The sequence below is a fragment of the Pezoporus occidentalis genome, unplaced genomic scaffold (assembly GCF_034315485.1).
Source record: "Pezoporus occidentalis ecotype Australia unplaced genomic scaffold, CSIRO_AGI_Poc_V1 ctg93, whole genome shotgun sequence".
In the NCBI taxonomy this organism is placed as follows: domain Eukaryota; kingdom Metazoa; phylum Chordata; class Aves; order Psittaciformes; family Psittacidae; genus Pezoporus; species Pezoporus occidentalis.
The window spans coordinates 8,668,353-8,689,190 of NW_026916294.1; the positions used below are offsets into that span (position 1 = coordinate 8,668,353).

General features: G+C 46.7%; 1 protein-coding gene across 4 annotated transcripts in view; it reads left to right on the top strand.

The window, feature by feature from the left end:
* SYNDIG1 (synapse differentiation inducing 1) overlaps nucleotides 1–17,522 on the top strand; it is a 57,062-nt gene extending 39,540 nt beyond the window's left edge. For 2 of the 4 annotated variants that reach the window (XM_062605947.1, XM_062605948.1), the window contains exon 4: nucleotides 16,456–17,522. In XM_062605947.1, coding sequence (XP_062461931.1) covers nucleotides 16,456–16,614 — 159 coding nt within the window. In that variant the 3' untranslated portion in view covers nucleotides 16,615–17,522. The remainder of the gene's footprint in view (nucleotides 1–16,455) is intronic. The other 2 variants (XR_009962227.1, XR_009962228.1) reach the window with 2 other exon arrangements.
* The last annotated feature ends 3,316 nt before the right edge of the window (nucleotides 17,523–20,838 follow it).

Here is a 20,838-nt window from a genome sequence, read left to right on the forward strand (position 1 = left end):
GGCAAACAGACTTAAAACACATGGAGAGAGAGAAAACTCCCAGCCAGGCCCTGCTGTTTGCTTCTGTAAATCTACGCTTCTGCCTTGCAAGTTTACTGTTGAAGAAAGCGCTATGACAAATTCCCCCTCAGGGGTCGGTATTTCTGGGCTCTTGGGGCTGACAGCTATTTCCTCCATTGCAACTTCCCTGCTTCCAAGAGGAGCACTTTCAGTGAGTGCTCCACAAGCAGCCACAGCGATTTTCATCCCCCTCTTCTGCGAATCCTGCATTCTGCACATCCCCCTCTCGACGTGCACGTCCTCTTCACCCAGATCAGGCAGCAAGCAGCTGCTCTGGCAGCACCCCTATCTGGAACGTTGCTTGATATTACAGTAGGCAGCTATGTTTATTTATAGTGACTACATGAGCCAGGCTGATGGCTCTGCTGAGATCTTCACAGCAAAAAGAACTGAACAAAGCAACAAAGGGATCTGAGATCTTTGCATCACTCCTGTTCCATGGCAACCTGCCTTGAAGACTAGAGGGGGGGTTAGGCAAAATAGCATGATGTCCTTGCCTTGCCTTTTTGTGCTTCCCAGGGCATCAGTTGTTTCCCTCTGCTGGAGACCAGGTGTAGGGGAGCCTTGCCTCACTTGTTGTGTCTCTTCTTTCCTGTTAAACAAGCTCTTATTTTTTCCTGGCTCAGGCTTGCTGAGGCAGAGCAGTGCTGCTGATGGAGTAAGCTCTGATCTCCAGCATTTTTGTATCTCGAAGAGCAGTCTCTCCTCCAAACCTGGCAGCATCAGAGATGAGATTTCCAAGGATTCAGATCATAGACTCACAGACTGGTTTGGGTTGGAAGGGACCATAAAGCTCATCCATTTCCAACTCCCTGCCCCAGGCAGGGACACCTTCCACTAGACCAGCTTGCTTCAAGCCCCATCCAGCCTGGCCTTGAACACTGCCAGGGATGGGGCAGCCACAGCTTCCTTGGGCAATTTCCACTCATTTATGCTCAGACATCAGGCACAATTTAAGGCTGGGACTAAAGGACCCAAGGCTATTCTTGCTTATGCTGTGCGACCTGAGATCTTGCCTTCCCCTCCCTGTGTTCACTGCTCTCTGCTGTGACCGATGCAGAGGATAGATGCTGCCCTTTGAGGCAAGAGCCCTGACGATGCGCGCTGGTGTCCTTGCAGGAAGGGGAAGGTGTGGGGAAGAGCTGGTGTCTCAGATGCGGCTGCTCCCTGTGTGTGCTCCCAGCAGGAGCGTGTTGCTGTTGGGAGTGTGTCATTCTCCTGGTGGGCGGGTGTAAAAAAGCCGATTCGGAAAGTTTCAAAGGAAGCTTAACAACAGCGAGAGGAGCTGCAGCAGCTCCATGCAAATAGCCCGGGCCCATTTGCAAAACACGAACGCCTCCTCCGCTCCATAGAGATCAGCTGACAGGGGCAGGAAAGCTGTAATTTCTTCCCTAAAAACAAGGGTGGTCCTCACTCGTAACTTGATCCAAGGGATTTTGAACTCTTTTGAGGATGGCATCTGATTTGCAGTGACTTTATTCACATCATGTATTATCATAGAATCCCAGACTGGACCTTAAAGCTTATTCAATTCCAGTCCCCTGCCAAGGGCAGGGACACCTTCCACTGGAGCAGGTTGCTCCAAGCCCTGTCCAACCTGGCCTTGAACACTGCCGGGGATGGGGCAGCCACAGCTTCTGTGAGCACTATAAAATATACACAGACGCAGGTTCAAGCCCATCATCCAATGCAGTAACCACCACCCACCCGCCACGTTAACTCATCCATCTGATTTCAGAAGTAGAACTCCTGGCAATAAAGAAGATACTCTGATTTCCTACATCAGGATGTCAGCCTTGATTCCTAGCCTATGCATCCCTGAATTTTCTTGGAGGACTTCCGCATGATTTTGGTTTACAGACAAATGTCCTGGATCCTCAGGCTTGCTCCCCATGGGCGGGCTGTGCCGGTGAAGCATGACTTTTGAGCCTTGCTCTCAGAAGCTGATGGAAAGCCTGACTTGCTGAGAGAGGAGGAGGCATGCATCTTCCAAAAATGCCACTTTATATTCCTCAGCAATCCCATGGCACCAAAAACGATGGCGTTACTGAGGTAATTTAGCATTATTTTTAATAGCAGGAGCATGGAATGTGCGTCCTTAGACCCCGGGGAACCCTTCCAAGAGCTTTCCTGCTTGCTCACCTGTGCTCTTGTAGCATCCTTCTGCTGCCCAGTGGGCAGTTAACAGTCATTTTGCAAATATTCAGCTGAGCTGCTGACTGGGATTAAACCACCACGTGTATTTAAATACCTGGTATTAGAGGCCATATACTGGCAGTTCAATATGTTTCAATAAACTATAGTGAAAATGCTTTTTCTGAGTCTATCCCCATCCATCAACATGGGGAAAATGGTGTTTTGCCACTCAGCTTTAGGATGGCAGCACTGAGAGGGGAGCTGCTTTTCTTATAGAAGTTTTCCCTGTTTAACTGAAATCACATTGTAAGCACACAGACTTGCACTGATGAGGGATGTGAACACGGATGTTTTATTCATGGCACATTTCAGTGCACATCGCTTGAAAATTAGCTGTAATTGTCTCACTAAGCCTAGTTCACCTTCCACCTGCTACTGGGTGTGCTACTGGTCTCCTGCATTTGCATCCCAAAGAAACCAAGCTTTGCATCAGATCTGGATAACCCCAGGGCTTTCTTCCAAATAGCTCCTGCCCTTGGAAGTTCAGCTGTGAACTCCTTTCTGGCTTCCTTGTAGCGTAATTAAGCTGATGGCTATTGATAGGAAGTGCTCCAAGGAGGGAGAATCATTCTGGTTTGCAGAGTACCTAGTGCAAGAGGGACAGGGAAGCCACTGGAGGGGACCCTGAGCCATAAAGGTCCCTACTGTCACCTACCTCTTTTGGGTTTGCACATGCCCTCACACCTTTGTTTGCTTAGATTTCAATTGTTTCAGCAATCATAGAATGGTTTGGCAATTTTCTGTAGCTGTTACATTCCCTTTTAAATATGTATTTGTTTTCTAAGTAAGTGCTAACAGGACCTCAAGGCACATAGGCTCCTGAGATGTATTTCGGCTTCTACGCTTTGCAATAGGCATCACTCCACGTTGCTTCTCATCCTTGGCAATGCCACAAGCACATTGCATCTCTCCTGCCCCACAGGAAAAGGGCTCCCTGGGACTCAGTAGGAGGTGTTCATGCAAACACGTTAGGTACCTCGCATCCCAGCCAGCTCCCCATATTCCCCCAGTCATCTCTGTTCTTTGGAAACATTGAAAACTTCAGTGTTTTCATTGGCAATGGCAAACACAACAGTAAATCACAGTAAAATGCTAATGGAAGTGAAGAAAGAAGTTGGGCGTGAGAGATGCTGTCCTTTAGGTGAATGTCCTTTTGACATGAAGAGGTTGACACCCTGTTGGAATAGCCTTTTCACCAAGGCTCAATTATGGATAAGCTTTGCATTGCCCTTGCTACTATAAAAGGAAAGCACTTCTTCAGTAAAAGGGGAAAATTGAGCACTACTCTTGAATTACTCTTGTAATTGAATCAGTCTGCCTTTGCAGTTGCTGAAGTAGGAAATCCAGTGTTAGAAAGGAGCAGCTGAACTGAAGAAGGAAGAAATTAGCATTACTGCTGAAGACCAAAGGCATTCTCATCCACATATAATCCTGGACTGTAGGAATTCACACACAAACAGCTTCAAGAAGCTTACCATTTCCTATGTGAGCTCAGGCAGCTCTCCTCTGCCACTCCAGCCAGATTAAACCATGATTCTCCAGTGTGAAGCTGGAAGATGTGCCCTGGCACTAGCACTCCAATGTTTTGGAAAGGCCATGGAAATAATTTAAGGATCTCCAAAAGCACTGGGAATCTGAAAGGAGAGGGTAAGGTAACCTCAAATTGCTATAGACATCCTTTCATTACTTTCCCTACAATGGACAAGGGCCTGAACCTTAGTTCTTTATCACATGAAGTTAAAGGCAAGATGGTTTTTAAAGAGCACTGAAGTGACTCAGCCCAATTGCTGCAACAGCAGCAATGGCAACTGAAACATGCTTGAGATTGCTGTCGTGACCTGGTGCCTTGCCCCAAGCCACATCCTTGCAAATAATACATCTATTCCTTCTCCCTAGTGAAGGGCTCATTTGAAAGGGGACTCATTCCAGGCTGTGACACCGCTTCTTTTGTTTGTAGTACTGGTGTTTTTCTTTCTGTGGAGCCGTGTCACTGCCTGTTTCTCAGCTGGTTCTCAGTTCACACAGTGGTGACAGTCAGAGAAGTGCCCACCTAGATGGGCCAAAAAGCAGCTGCCCTGCTTTGGTGCATATGTGGAGTGAAAGCTGCACTCATCACCCAGTGAACAGCTTTGTGATGTACCTTTGCTGCCAGCAGAAGATATTACTGTAGGAACCTTGATCAGTCATGCCCATCACTACATCCACGGCCCTGGCTGGAGCTAAGCTTCCTGTCTGCACTTCCAGGAGCATGGAAAGCGCTTCCTCCAGTGCTTTGCACTCCACTGAAGTGAACCTCCAGGTCTGCCTTTCCCACCAGAAGAGCATATTGCCCTCCCAGGAGAAGAAACAACATAAATGCTGTTCATGGCCTCCCATGGATAGCTCAGTAGCTCCAATAGCTAGGTTGAGTTAAAGGTACCGCAGAACTCGAGTGGGGAGGTCTGCTGGGAGAGAGACCAGGTTCCCTTCCTTGGCAAAGATGTGCCCCAAAGCACGATGCTGTGCTCCTGTATCCAGCTCCACTGTGCAGGGAAACCACATTTGCTTGGCCTTGTGCTGTTTTCTAGTGGAGGAGAAAAGTGTGGACAATTGACATAGTGTCACGAGGATGTGTATGTGTGCTAATGTCTGTGTATGCTTTACTGCCACCAGCGCTTGTCCAGGACAAGGATCCCTATTGTGCTAGGTGCTCTACAGATCAAAGCTAACACCTTGGAAACGATAAGAGAGAGGCATAAGCCTGTCCTCAAGGGCTTACAGCTTAGACAAAGCAAGAGAGAGACACACGGGGAACAGAAGGAGACTGGAGGGGGGAGTGCTGGTCACCAAAGCAGACGGCTGCCTTAGACCTCTGGCTGCATAGCTACCATAGACTCATTTAGCCCTGAGCAATGAAAACAGTTGTTCATGAATATTTTAGTGGGATATTTTCATGGTACATTTCAGTCATGAAGCACGTATTAGCCCAGTGGGGCAGAGAGTTGAAAGAGAGAAAAGGGGGAAGAGAGCAGGCAAGCTCTGGAATAATTCATTATCAAATCCCTCCCCACACAAATTACTTCCTGCTGAAAACTTCTGATGGACAAATGCAACAGAGATACCAGACCAGGGCAGGCTTCGTGCTTCACTGGCATGACCCTCCTTTTATAGCTCCACCGTCACATGGTGGAAGATGTTTAAGCATCCGCAGGGTTTGTATCTCCACATCTGGACTTCCACCCTGCTCACTTGCTACCACCTCTGGACGTGGTCCGTTTTCTCCCACATCATTTGGTGTAAAACCGTTGTTGCATAACGCAGGTGGGACTGCTACTCCTCCTCTGCCCTGCCAAGTCTGAGGACTTGGTCCCCAGGGACAGACCAGATCTCTGTCACTCCTCTGCTCTTACGCAGGGCATGTTTTAACAACAGTTTGGCACCGCCTGCCCCTTCTCTCTGACCCCAGCTGGCTGAGCTCTTGGGAAAACCCTGGCACAACCAATTCAAGATAAAGAGGTCCATGAGGTGTCAGGTCCCAGGGCATGCTGGTTCCTCCTAGGCTGCCTTAGGCTGAGGTGAGCCCATTAGCTCAGCCCGTGATGCAGGACAGGTTTATATGCGATGGACTAGTCCTGGACGCAAGATGGCCAAGCTAAAGGGACTTATATGTGAAAGTGATTTTCTCCATAGCAGCTGCCATCCTGCCAGATGCAGGATTCTTCCCTGTGAGGGTGCTGAGGCCCTGGCACAGGGTGCCCAGAGAAGCTGTGGCTGCCCCATCCCTGGCAGTGTTCAAGGCCAGGTTGGACACAGGGGCTTGGAGCAGCCTGCTCTAGTGGAAGGTGTCCCTGCCTGTGGCAGGGGTTGGAACTGGATGAGCTTTGAGGTCCCTTCCAACCTGAACCATTCTATGAGTCTGTGATCCTATGCCCATGATAGCACACTCTTCTCGCAGTATTTAAAGGGAAGGGACTGGAGAGCAAGAAAAAAAAAGTCCTTTGAGATCAAAGGGACCCTGCTCTGACTCCTGACGTTTGCATTTCACAGAGGGAGTCCTCTGCTCAACCAGCGCATCCTACAGAGGCTTTTATCCCTCTTCATAGAAAAGAGTGTGCCATACAGGTTGCATCTTCCCACTGCGAATGTGTTTGTGCATTCCCCACCTCCCGCAGGATGTGCAGACGGGGGGGACACACTCCTCCCTCCTGCTGACAGGGACCTTGCCTCTGCAGCAGCCACTGTTCAGGTTTGACCCTCCTGCTGCTAGACAAGCCAACTGGCTGGAGAGAGGAGCTTTGATTTCCGTCTCTCACTGCTTTCAGCAGACACAGCAAGGCCAATTAAATCACGGGGAGCAAGATGTTTGTTATATATATGCAACAGAATAAAGGAGAGGAAAAGAAAAGAAGCAACCGTCATGCTCTCATTTGTACGCTTTGGAATAATTTGATAGTAAAAAAACTTGGCCAGGTTGTTAATGACCCCTCAGAGCCACTAAGAAGGATTCTTATTAGCAATCTCTGCCCTCCCTGTTGGACAATGAGGACTTATGTTTGTTTGCTAATGGGTTTCCAGTGAGGAAGAGCCCTACCCCCGTGGAGCAGTTTGTTAAAGGGAGAAGAGTCCTTTGGGATGGTCTCTTCCTTCCACCAGTTATCATCAAAGCAGCAAATATTCTGACTGGGGCTCCCATGAATCAAAAATAAAATGGTCCCAAGATGCCAGTGTAAGAACTGCTGCAGCTCTACTCCATCCTGCTCCTTTCTCTTAGTATGGCAATAGGCGATTTGGGGAGCAAACCTGCAGCAAGACAATATTATAAGGTAGTTACTGCAAGCATTAGTAGGATGCTGGAGGAAGAAAGAGTAGCAAAGCTAGGCAATCCTTGAGGATACTCATCTCAAGCTAATTTAGTTTCTTCCTGAGGGCAAGAGTAAGAGCTGACTTGGGCACCATGAAGGCACATTAGAAGGATGTTCTTGCTATTGTGAAGGTGAAACCAACAGCTCTGTGCTGCAAGAACTGGTGGGGTCCCTCACTGTGCTGCTTAAGGCACTGCAGGTGCAAGGTCTCTCTGGTCTTTCTATGATGCCAGCAGACAGACTGGATTGGGAGAGGCTTTGTTTAGTGCTCAGGCAGGTGACTTACTCCTCAGCAACAGCTTTCCTGGAGAGCTACCCTGATCCATCACCAACTCTGTACCCTGTTCACTGGGCAGCAGGAGGATGAGCAAAGCCTTTCCAGCTCACTCTGGCTGCTGCTGGGCTCCTTCCAGCTGCCCACCCCTGGCAAGGTAGTGCTGCTGCCTGGATGTCTTCTATACACCCACAGCCCAGCTCTGCAGAGAGCTCTGTTCCTGCTGGTGTGGAGATAACATCCGCGTAACACAAAAGCAGGGTTGCTGGTTTTGGGTAGAAGAAAGAGAGGGTGAACCAGGAGCAGAGGGGCAATAAGGGGAGCAGAAACAAGTAACATGAGATCAAAGGGTAAGAAGTCTACAGGGCAAGAGCAAGGACTGAGATAAAGCCCTGGGGTGGAATCCCCACACATCAAGCCCCGCACCACTGAATTACAGGAGCCTGGGAGTACTGCAGTGGTAGGAGGGAGGACTTTTGTACATGAGAGATTAGGGGCTAGCATCTGCTGGCATGACAGCACGGTGATGTGATGTGTTATTGCTGGAGAACATGGAGTTCTTGTCTTGCAGACGCTGAGTCATAGGAAAGACAGAGCAGTCATTTCAGGGTGTTGACAGCTTAATACAAGGTTAGACCTTCCATCTCCATGCCAACAGCAACGGTGACAAATACATATCAATTGTTCCAGGTCAGCTGATGAACTTTCCCCATAGTGAAAAATGAGATCTTGTTGAGTCCTCCTCTACGGAGAACGGAGCTGAATCAAGAGATGAGCATGCCTCTGGTTTCTTCAGCCTGTGCAGAGGTGTATCCTGGCATGAGTAGATGCCGGTGGGTGTCTGGGTAGGATGCCTGTCTCACAGCACAGTTTTTTGTTCTCTTTTTTCATTCTTTCCCCATCCAAGCACAGTTCTGGGGCTAGGCAAGGAGGATGGGGAACATCATCTTCATACTGCGGTGATCGCACCATTTAATGCAGCTTCCAGCTCTCCCCAACAGTACAAGCAGCCTAGCCAGGAATAATTTCCTCGATCTCTCCCTTTTAGTCTAGGTGCTTTCTAAGGTACCACCCAGCAGCAGGCACAAAATGCCCCATAGACCATCCCTTCTCAGGAAGGTGACTGCTCCACAGGAGTTTGTTGGCTTGGGGCCATCCCAACCCCAACAAGAGGAGCCTTCCTCAGAAGGGGTCGTATTTCTGAGGAGGCACCATGTCAATTATTGAAAAGCGATTAAAAATTGAATGCATAATGACCAATATTGGAGCCAAATGAGAATTTATGCACCAACCTTTAGCTGGTTTGTCAAGGCTGTGTGTGCAGATATGTAGATACATATATAAATACATATATAGCATGGTTTCAGAAAAAAAAGGTTGTTTTGAGACATTTCTTCTCTCAGGAGGCTTTTGAAAACCTTCTGAAACCCCAAATCAATACCTTTCCAAGCAGAACAAAACTAATCCCTTCTTCATTTGGAGCAAAGTTTTTAATCTGAAAGGTGGAGTTATTGCCTATATAGAGATAAAAACCAAACCGAAACACAAATTGAAGCTCGAAAGCAACATGAAATATTTCAAAACTGTCTCTATAAACTCCTTAAATTAACCTCCATTATTTAAAAATAATCTGGTAGCACAGATTTGTGTTCAGCATAGTTTTTTACACTCTATTTTGCCCTTGGTCTGAAAGAAACGTCACTTCCCATGCTCAGTCAATCTTGGATTCAGTTTGAGTTGTTTAAAAAGTATAAGATCTCCTTCTTGTTGTCCTCTAGAGCTTTTAAAACCTTCCTGCTGAGTTTCTATCTTCTGGAATGTTTCAGTCGTGTTTTTTCATGGGACTTTGGTCAGTATCTTTTTGCCATGTAAATATAGGACCTATTGTAAAAGCAGTGGTGACACCTTAAAAAACGGAGGAAAGAAGAGAAATGGAAAGCAAATGAGTAGATTTTGTTTTGAAAGAAGTGGTCTATCGGAAAGACAAAAGCCCTCTGTCTTATTCCCATACTTGTCACCAGCTCAGAATTTTCTGATAAGAATGGGAACAGAAACATTAGCAGAAAGCTGAAGGATTTCACAGTGCTTTTTGTGTACTTCAATTGGGAATAAACAGGGGGGGTTTGCCCAGAATGTGGTGACTTTAGTTCTTACACTAAATAATGTTAGCAAAATCCACAGTCCTTTGTTAAATAAATACAGGAATGGCGTATTAGCATAATGGATTAACTGAGCACATCACCCTGCATTATGAACCAGCAATGCTGAGTCATCCTAGGACTAGATGAATATTCCAACCCAATAACCTATGTCCAGCGGTGGCGTAAGCAGGTAGGAAGAGGATTTGAAGAGCAGAGTAAGCATAGACGTCTGTAATACTTCCATGATGTTGTTCCCAAATAATATCCATGACATGTTCATGGGTAAAATGTCAGTGGTGAACTCAGAAATACAGACTCTAATAGAATTTCTCCTTTGGGTCATACGTATGTGTGAGGAGATGAACCCATGCACAAGTGTGTCAGGGCATATGTAAGTCAGTGTGTGTAGAACGGGCTTCATCACATGCCACCTGTCTCAAGTTTTCTCCTCTTCCATCACAAAGTGGCAACATCTGCTGAAGGACTAGAAGCAAAGAGGAAGGGGGGAGGAAATTATCTTCTCTACCATAAACATCCTAAATTCTTGTATATGCCCGGAAAACAGAGCTGCCGTCGTACCGCGGGCTGAGGTCTCATCCTTTCAAGTGCAATCAAACAAACTGCTGTTGCTGTGGAGCTTGTCTAAAAACATTCTGCTCATTCAGGCCTTTTATGCCTGCTGTTCTCATTATTATGCTCTTGTTTTTCCAAGTGTCGAAATCTCACTCGGACATTTATAGTTTTATCTGCGCTTGAATGCACAATCAGACGCCGCAGGCAGCACCAGCCTGGGGCTGAGTCACGTCTTCGCCTCCATTGGATTTCAAATTCCAGCAGAAAACATTGACACCAAAATGATGCAACGGCTGAAGCCCAGATGTTATGAGAGTTGATAATGCAGAAGAGGCAAACTCATGCTGATCTCTGTTTACTTCCTCTTCTCCCCACTCACACTTTCTTCCCCTGAGCCTTTCATAGGTTTCCAGGGATAAATGTTGTCCCCGCTACATCCCCTCCCACCAACGCAGCATCGTTTCATTTGGTGGCAGTAGGGATTATGTTAGTCAGGCCACTTGTCTTCACCTGCCTCCTACCCAGGAGCTTGGCAGGGTTTTGTCAAGGCTGGAAGTTCATGTGCTGCTGCAGGGCGAAGTGGTGATGCTCACAGAGAAGGAAGTACCACGTGGAGGGCTGGGTGGAGAAAGGTCGGGTTAAACTATACATGGACTTCCAGTGCAAAGCAAGAGGCTACTCCAGACACAGGGTGGTCACCAGCCTGTCCATTCTCATTGCCTTCACACTGGTAGCTGTTCCTACCTCCACTGTGATGAGCCTGTTGTTGTTTCTCTGCCTTTACTTACCAGTCATAGTAAAGAAGGGGCTGAGGCAGGTCAGAGGGGCTGATGATGGAATCAGCATCCACTGCGAAGCACTCACACTGCACAGTGCTATGCTCTGGCCACAAGCCTGTTTACTAGAATGAGGATCCATTGTTGAAAGGAAGCCTTGAGGGGGAGGTTTTCACACTGGATTTTGTTTTGTCACTCTGAGATGCAGCAGAGCACTTAGGACATCTGGCAGAAGCCTCGAGCAAAGCAGCAGCAGCTGCGTATGCCAGTTTATCCCCTCTCTATGTGTTAATGAAACCCTGGTGACATCCCTGGATCATCGTTTTCTCACTCCTTCCCAAGTACTCACAGATCTCAGCATTGCCCCAGAGGAAGTTCCACGTGGGCTAAGCATTTACTGCCTCACTGTCCTTATCGGCCATCCCAACTAGATCTCAGTGCTACCATATAATCAGAGAGCAGGGTATGGTTAAGCTCTTGTGCTTTCTATCTTCTAAATGCTCAGGATGGGACTGACCCCTTACTGAAAGACATCAATCCTGAGCAAGTTATCTAGCATCTACCTATCACCACTGGAGTGTGGATGGGAATTTCCTGAAGGTGATCCAGCAATTGATTTTGGACACTGCAGCCTGAAGGCTAGGTTAGGCTGGGTTGGATGCCTTCCTTTGAAGAGGAAAAGAAGCGTAAGCAGTAGAGATTAGGTCCAGCATTGAGCCTAAGAGGTTTGTGTTTCTTTTGAAGTGCCTGCACTTCACTGTGATGCCTGCTCCCCACTGTTTCCACAGTAAGTTCCAGGCAGAGAATGTCTGCTTGAGACTCATGTCCATTTCCAGGACCAACTTCCCAGCAGAAATGATGGAAACCTCTAGAGGAGCTCTTTGGTATCTGAAAGGCCAGGTGCCACAGGCTGAAGCTTCTGTTATACTATGGGCATAATGTGATTTGCAAATGCCTGACACAGCAAAGAACCATTTGTTGTCTATTTAATTCACCAGTTCAGTCTGTCAATATGTTTGATGAGGCTTCCTAGTCCCCTGGTTCTTTCCTGAAGCTCTCCTGCTATATCCCAACCCCTGTGCTGGGTGTCTGCCAGCCCCATGTTTTCCACTGCAGACTCTTTGCTCTCATTCATGGTCCAGAGGCAGATCCTGACTTCACCCTTTCCCATCTGTATCTTTAGCAAAGTCTCTGGAGTCTCTTTCTCACCATCAGTGAAAATGAAGTGATGTGAACCTGAAAGTGGAAGATACTGCCCAGAAATTTGAGATCAGCACAAGCCGGGCAAACTAAAAGCAGTTGCCAGAGCTTTTGAGTAGAAGACAGGAGAGGATACGGGACCAGAAGTGTTTTCTGTACGAGTTACTCCTCATTCTGTGGCAATTTCTGCATGCCACTTGTAGAATTAAGACCCACGGTCCGGCCAGTGTCTTCATGGAGCCTGTGCATCCCTGCTCCTTGCCGGCCATTCCTTCACCATGAAATGAAAAGAAGTCCTCCCATCACCTCACCAAAGGGGTCAGGATACCCCGTTCTCCTCCTACGTGGAGCCACTCTGCTCTCCCACTTCAGGGCGATGAGGCAGGGTTAATAATTGTGATCAATGTGTTTCTTGTTTCCAGATACAGTGTACCAGAAGGTATTTTGTGAGTGTGATATATGAGTCACTGTGGGATGCAGCAGCATTTTTTGGCCTTGCAGTTATGGAGGTGCAGTATTCATCTTCTCTCAGCCCATAAAACATGCAGCCCAGGGACATGATGAATATGTTTTGCAGAAGCTCAAGTGGAAACTCCAGGGAAGTACCTTGAAAGTGTTTCTAAACAAGAAGACATTCGTTTTGTTAGTTATACAAAGCAAGACAAACCTTCCAGACCTCCTTACTCCTCCTTCCCCTGCCCCTCCTCACTTTCCTGGCTGACTTCCAAAGTCTCTAAAGAGAGGATTGATTGAGGGCTGGTTTTTTCTCAAGCCCCTGTTTTTAGCTTTGGAGCACCCAGGTTAATCACAACCTGTGCCAGTATCTAGCCAATTGATCAGAAAGTCATATCTGGGCATCCAGAGGACACAGATCAAGGGAAAACCAAGGGGCAGGGGGTTTGGGAGCCAAGCACTTTGCAAGAAGTGTCTCATCTTCTGGCTGTGCAGGGAGGGAACTTGTCTGGTGCTATCCGATGAATTAACCCCCACTCATAATTCACCTCATGTCTTGCGCTTGTCCCCTGATCTGTTTATCAAACCTGTTGGTCCTGCTGCTGCCCAAAGACTGTATTAAATTGGTTCATCAATCATCTGGCTGCCAGCCACAGTCTTGCCAGAGAAAGGAAGCAGCGAATGAATGGAAGTACTGTAAAACTCCAGAGATAACATCATTTTGATTAGGAAAAGTGCTTACTTCTGCAGCCACTTTTAAGGCTGTTAGAATAGCTGTTTGTATTCCTTAATAGTTAATTTAAGGCGCTTAGCTTGAAGAGGCTGTAGTGAATCAAGTCCTTTGTTAGGAAGGCATTTGGACCTTCATTCTTCCACCAGTCCCAGCTGCATCAATCATGATGGACTAGTTAATACCACGTAGGATTCAGCTTTGCTCGTCAGGGCAAAGAAGTAATAAAAAGCCAGTACTGCTTTAGTGATCCCAGAGCTGAGCCTGTGAAGAGGAGCTCCCAGAAATCCATTTCCAGGCTCGATACGGATGCCAGATGAGCACACAAGACATTTCTTGTTCTCATATCCCACATGGGGTTTTGCTACAGCACAGGTATTCCTGGCATGGAAGCCCCAGAATGTCACTTCTCTGTGTCAGGCATCGAATGGGCTGGATAATAGAATCACAGAATGATTTGGTTTGGGTTGGAAGGGACCTTAAAGATCATCCAGTTCCAACCCCTTGTCATGGGGATTGCCAAAACCAAGGGATTTCTTCAACATGCACAGGGGTACCAAAGACCTGATCCCTGTTTAAAAAAGCCCAAACAAGCCAAGAAAAAAAGCGCTTATTCGTTGCCAGATGTTAACCTATTAAAACTGGCCTCGGTTGCATTTTGTGTAGCAACTGTTTTCCAGATCTGTTTAGCTTAAACCTGCAGAAATGCTGCAATTTGCATACAGCGACTCTGGGCAGGAAGGGGAAGGTTTTGCTAATTAGGGGATAGCAACAAAGCATTTTCTTAGTGATAAGCAAGTCCTTCCAGACGAGTCTGACACTGATGGAGGGGGCTTCTGCGTGGATGATTTCTCCATCACAATGGAAACCTTTCTGAAAGGAATAAAGGAGGAATATAAGATTGTCCTTCTCATGTGCCCGTACCAATGCACTCTACATCCAGAATTGGATGTAGGAGAGATTTGATTTTGCCAAATGTGACAAAACATGCATCGGGTTAAAGGGAAAAGCCCCACATTCAGATTAGGTACTTTGCTGCAAACTAGGACTTCAGTGAAAGCCTGGGCCTGTTCCGCCAGCAGAAGATACTCACCATAGGTCTAATCCTTTCACAAACGTCATCAGAGAGCTCATCAAGAATAAAAGCTGTTCTCTGTGAGCAGGTATGTCACTAGGTTGAAGATACTATAGAAAAAAATGGTCTATTAGTGCTTGACAAATCAGCCTTCTGAATCCCTTTGGGTCACTCGTCATTTTGGGAAGATCTGACCTCTTTTATTGAATCCAATCACGCATACTGCCAAGTTTTCAGATTATTTGACATTTTGGTTAATGGTTCCTTTTCCCTTTGAGTTTCCATCTATTTTTTCAGTGAAAAAATGCTGTTTTGAAACGGCACAAAGTTTCATTTCCAAGAGGTCAACCCAAAATGTTGCCCAATTTTTCATAGCGTAACGTGACATTTCAGAAATGTCAAATTGAAATGCTCCAACATTTTCAAACTTTCCCTCCATTTTGAGGTGTGAAACTGTTTACCACGCTCTATACAAAAGCCCAAATAGCTTCAGTGCTGTGCATTTACCTTCATCTGACAAATCCAGCCTAACTTCAGTGTATAGAAGCCTCTCTGCTCAAGCCTGTTCTTGATGCTGCAATGGCTAGCAGATGCTTGGAGAGCTGAATGACCAAGTCATTATAAAGCTTTCTTTGTTTTCCTTGGCATAACTTTTAAGCCACCCTAACAAGTACATCCATGATGCCTAAAGCTCCTGGGGTTTTTGTGGGAAGGGCTCTTTTTGAGTATTTGGAGGTCCCAGACAAGAAGCTCATGAAATCCATGGTCACTAACCGGTCATCCTTTGCAAAGTGAGTACCCAGCTAAACTAGAAGACACGGCAGTAGGTGTATAAACACCTGGGAGGTGTTTAGATGTTGCTGTTTTGACATGATCATTTTCCCCCTGCCTGCAGCCTAGTCTCTCTCTCAATACATATTGCTTGACATGGTTTCTGCCTGAAACATTTATAAGGCATTATGCTTAAAAAATGAGGTTGATGAATGAGAAGAGACGGTTCTCCTAATAAAGTCATTGATAGAAAGGCCAGAAGCCCTTTTTTCAGCGGGAAAGCTTGTCATTTGGCTGCTGTAAATTGCTCTAAGTAGCAAGATAGCAAAATAAAAGACATAAATAGAGCAATAGGTGACAGTGAAGGAGAAAACATCCCAGGACATCGAGCATTTGTGGGGAAATACAATTAAAGCATTATGAATTCCTCACTCAGTGTTGCAAGGGAACAAGGACTGTCTCAGAACTTAGGGAGCTCATATGCTTCTACAAGACATTTCTGGTAAGTGACAGATCTGTTACTGCCTGCTGAGTGACCCCGCTGATATCATACCCTTGTCTATAAAAAGGACATCCTCCTTTAATCATATTGCGAGGCTGAGACCCCTTGAAATGGCATTAAGTGGTCTTGGCAATGGGTAGATCAGTCTTGTCCAATTTTAGCTTGCCTTTTCCTGTTTTGATCAGGGGGGTTGCTTTTGTCTTGGAGGCATAAGGAAGGATGTGTTAGAAGAACCGGTATTTGAATACTTCTCAAACTCCAGATGTTGCTTTGTGCAGGGGCCATCCCGTTGATGTCCGTATGACTGTGGGATCATCACAGGAGACATCCATCAGTGAGGAAGTGACTCTTTCTGTGTTCATTATTGACAGCTGTACTAACAGATACAATAACTCTATGAGGTTTGTTGTGCTCAAGCCAAAAAGCCTGACAAACTATGTTGGGAACTCCAGCTGATCAGATTGAATTCAAGGCACCTGCTTGGGTACTCAAAGCTACATAGAAGTTGTGATACGATTGCCAGAGCTTTGGATTTGTCTTCTGAGCTACTGGCAAGAGATGCAAAAGCCACTTCAAAAAACACCATCAAAATGGAAACTCCTCTTTTCTAAGCTTGTGTGTCAACCCTCTGATAATCAAGGGAACTGCCCTGCTTGTATGCGTAAGTGTTCATCTGAATTAAGGCTAAAAGAGTGTCTACTAGCTCTGGTTTCCTAGCTCATTCAACTAAACAAGTCCCTGATCTCCAACCAGTTCACTGTCATATCCCAGGACCACGTTTCAGCCAAGAAATGAGCATCACATCTTCATTTCCAGGGGAAACAAGTAAATACGTTGCCTTGTTGTTGTTGTGTATCTTGCAGACAAACAAAGCAGTAGCCAAGGGGGACTTCCACCACGCAAGCTCCAGCTCCCGGCGAGCGCTCTTCCTGGCTGTCCTGTCCATCACAATCGGAACTGGCATCTACGTTGGGGTGGCCGTGGCTCTTATTGCCTATTTGTCCAAAAACAATCATTTATGAGCCTCAGGAAAGGGGGAGAACCAGCCACCCGGCGCCTGCACTGCAGAACCCCCCCAGCAGATCAGACTGCATGACTTTCCACAAAGATGAAGAGACAAACACCTTCTGGGGGCAGGTACAGGATAACGTGGGCTTGTGCATTATTATAGGGTGGGAAGCTGGCTGGGGGGATAGTTCCGCAGTCTGTGATGCACAAGTCTTGCTTCTCTTCATGACCCCCCCTCCCCGTACAAGAGAAAACAGAAGGAAAGAGAGAAAGAAAAGGAAAAGAAAGAAAAAAAAGGAAAAAGGAAAAGGAAGTTGGGGGAGGTGTGGAGAGGGGTGTTTGCCTTTTCCTTCTTTGCAATACGGTGTTTACAAGCAGCTGGCAAACTGAGCTGTTCTCTCAATACCTTTTTGGGGACCTGAACTTTGCAGCCAGCATGAGCTTGTGCTTAGTTTGCTTGTTAAGCACTGCACTGAGAGCTGGGAAAGCCTGGACGGTGGCCGGCAGTGTAACAACAGGAAGAAGAATATGTTCTCTTTTGTTTTGAACGCAGGACTTACTTGCCTAAGAGTGAAGCAGAGACCTCAGCGTAGAATGGCATTGCCTACTCTTCCTGTGTGGGTAGGTTTCCATGGAAGGAGAAAAGGAAATAAAAAAAAAGAAGTATTCTTTTCTTTCCTTTCCTTGTTTTTGGATTAAGATGTGACCCACAGGCCCACCCAGTGCAGAGCAGCTGAGGTTGCTGCATGACTTGGCTCCGCAGACTGAGGGTGAAGTCGAAGTAGCATGAGATCCATTGTAAAACGAATTCCTCCATCCGGTCATATCGTGATAACGGCACGTTCCTGTGGCATATTGCTCACCTGGGTTGCTCCGTCTTACCATGGAGACCTGCGTAGCAGTGCAAGAAACCTGGGAGGGGGGGTGGGTGGGCAGGGGGGAAATGCAAACTGAAATACTAATAAATTACGGTAAAGCATGGGAATTAACCAGGGGAAGGAACGCTTCATACATTTCTGGGGTCCTGCTCGCACGCGGAGCAGGGAAGGAGACCACTCAGATCACAAGCTCACAGCTCGTCCGTGGACCAGGGACACAGCATAGCCATGGAGAGACAAGGTTGTCCCTCGGTAAGCGGCGCAGTGGTGCGCTGTAAGGAAACCGAGCACTGTCCTTACTCCACTGACTGAAATGACACCATTACGTTCTTCCCCACAATCAACCTTTTATTTATTTCTTTTTTGCCTTACAGATGTACTATTTCATCCCACCAAGGGTGTATCAGCATAAATATATGTGTATATCTCCATATACATATATACAGAGAGAGAAGCTGATCAAAACAATAAGCATTTTATGGTTCACTGCCTTGTGTTTTACAAACATTTCTTTACCCAAGAATGTCTCAAAGACCTTTCTTTTCCAACTCTGTATTGTGTGTCAGCTTTGCTCTGGGGCAGGATTTTTCTCCTGTTTTGGGGTTGGCATCATTTTGGGTTTGATTTGACTTTTTTCTTTTAATTTTAAGGGGGGAGGAGGACACACACATCCAAAACTATTTTTCTGCTAGTTATACAGTTTATTAAAATACATGGTACACAGCTGCTGATGCTCCGTGTGACACTTTTCTTTGGATGGATGTGAAGCATTAGGCTTGAATGAAACTTACCTCAGTACTCCAAGTTCAGCTACATGGAGAAGTATCCGTATGGAGCATCCCATACTGTACCTGGACCCAAAGACCTGTTGCAGTCACTGGCAGTTCTTTTGCATTGATTTGTTTGGCTTCAGACTAAGCCTGGAGACTAGCAATGTACTTACTGCTAGTCATCTAGGGAGACTGAGATGTGACATCAGGCAGGAGTTCTTCCCTGTGAGGGTGCTGAGGCCCTGGCACAGGGTGCCCAGAGAAGCTGTGGCTGCCCCATCCCTAGCAGTGTTCAAGGCCAGGTTGGACAGGGCTTGGAGCAACCTGGTCTAGTGGAAGGTGTCCCTGCCTGTGGCAGGGGGTTGGAACTGGATGAGCTTTAAGGCCCCTTCCAACCCAAACCAGTCTGGGATTCTATGATCCCTAGAATAAATGTGCCATGTGTTCAGGCAAATCTGACATCTGCCTTACCTGGATGACATTGACATTTCTGAGTAATGCCATGGTGTACATACCTGTATGGACTAGGAAATCACAGTCAGATAGAGAGATCTCCATCAATTGCTATGGCAATTAGTCCTGCTGTTTAAAGCCATAACGTTCAAGAGTGGTTATGAAATGCTGTAAGAAATTATTGAGCTAAAACACCCGTTATTCGTTGTTGGCTGCTTGTTGCTGATGGTTCTTCTCTGTAACTCCACCTTTGGGAAAGAAAGGGATGTGTAACCAGGGAGGAGAGACAGGAATACTACATCTACTGTGAACAGTGAATTAGAAGAAGTCAGGAGTAAGTACTGACAGTTAAAGATAGACCCTTGAAAGCTTCCTTATCTACAGATGGACACCAAGAAAATGCCTCTGGGTGCTTTCCTTTTTCAAGCAGCTTTTTGAAACTGAGTTGGTGTACCTGTCATTCCAGCTTGAACTTACCCCTTAAACCTACCTGTTATTCAGAAGCCATTGCTGCTTGTATGCTCTCTCCATGCCTAAAGGATACTTTATTTTTAACGAGCATCACTTTTGGGGTAGCAGAGTGCTCTGCCCTCCTGTGTTTGCACACAGGGCGATCATGTTTAGTTTACCGGCTTCACAGAGAGAATAGAGAGAATAAACTAGGTTGGAAAAGACCTTTAAGATCATCAAGTCCAAAAGTCAGTCAGTCTCTCAAAGGCTACAGCTGCCTCATTACTTCCCTCCCTTCCTGAAGTGAGACTTTCTAAACAGGTCTCACCCAGGAGACCTGAGACTCCTCAATCAGGAAATGTCAAAGAAGCGGCACTGGTATCTTTACCAATGACAAACTGTAGTGAGAGCTAAGATCTACTATGAGGAGAAATACCGAACTGTGAAGTCCAGGGTTGGAAGGCTCCAGCTTAATCATGGGATGTAGGATGCCATTGTGGATTAACCTCAAAAGATACATGAGGAGTTCTGGAGACTTACTGATGGGGAAGGAAAAAACCCTCTTTGTGAACGCCTCAGAGCTCGGGAGAACAGAGAGATGCTCAGCAAATAATGTGCTGGGTCAGAGACTAATTACACATTACATCTGCTATCTGACGGGATTTCATAACCCTCTGATACCTCCACTGATTCTCAGTGCCTTCATTTGGGAATCTGCCTAGCCTTGAGCATTTTTTATCTCTCTCAGCCTGAAATGAAAGTCTCCCATGCTCCACACAACACCCACCATCTGGCTAGCTTGCATGAGCTCCCTGCTGAGGCAAGGAGAGGGCATAGCGAGGCTGCTTGGGAGCATCACTGTAACCCAAGGCTGGAAGAGATGCGGGCAGACACCAGCCTGCCTGCCCGTGGCGGTGCAACCCCTTTCTCTTGGCTGGCTGCCATGCACCCTCTCTCCAAGACTTGGGGAATGCCATGTGGGGAGCTCCAAAGGGAATTCACAGGCAGCCAACAACCATCAACTCCTTTATAATCTCCTCTTCATTTCCTCCTGCATCGCTGCGTACAGTGATGGCTGGAGGGTGTTTCTAACCTGAGGGACTTGTTCATTCAGTAACCCCTTTTGATGGAACTTGGCAGAGGGAGTGGACATATTTAATACAACTAAGTGCCTGTAAACCTCACAGTAAGGAGCAGTGCAACAGCAGAGGTTGTACCCAATCGCTGTGCCCAGAGGAAGGGCACAAAGAGCAAGGACACTGGGCATTAGACATCAGAAAACACACACTTAAGCTGCTGAAAGCCCCAGCCAGCAGTGGAGCTTCGGTCAGCGTGCACGACAGCCCATAATACGCACAGGGTCTGCAGGAGAACAGGTTTCATCAGTCTCAGAGCTCACTACACTTGGCTGTTAGCAACAGAAGATGAACATTAGCAGAAGGGCTGCACCTAGGAGACCTTGTTACATTCCAGGTTTCCTCAGGGCCAGATGAGGTCCAAGTAGCCTAGTCCTGGGCTCAGACAACTTCAAATCCAAAACAAGGGGCAGAGACGATGGACAACAAGAACAGTGCCACTTTTCCCAGCTAAACTAATCCAGGCCTTGAAAAGCATCCTAAGCAGCCTAAAAGCATCCTCTGCTTTCTTTATCAGGCCAGCACAAAAGATGCTGTGGGGTGGTTCCTCA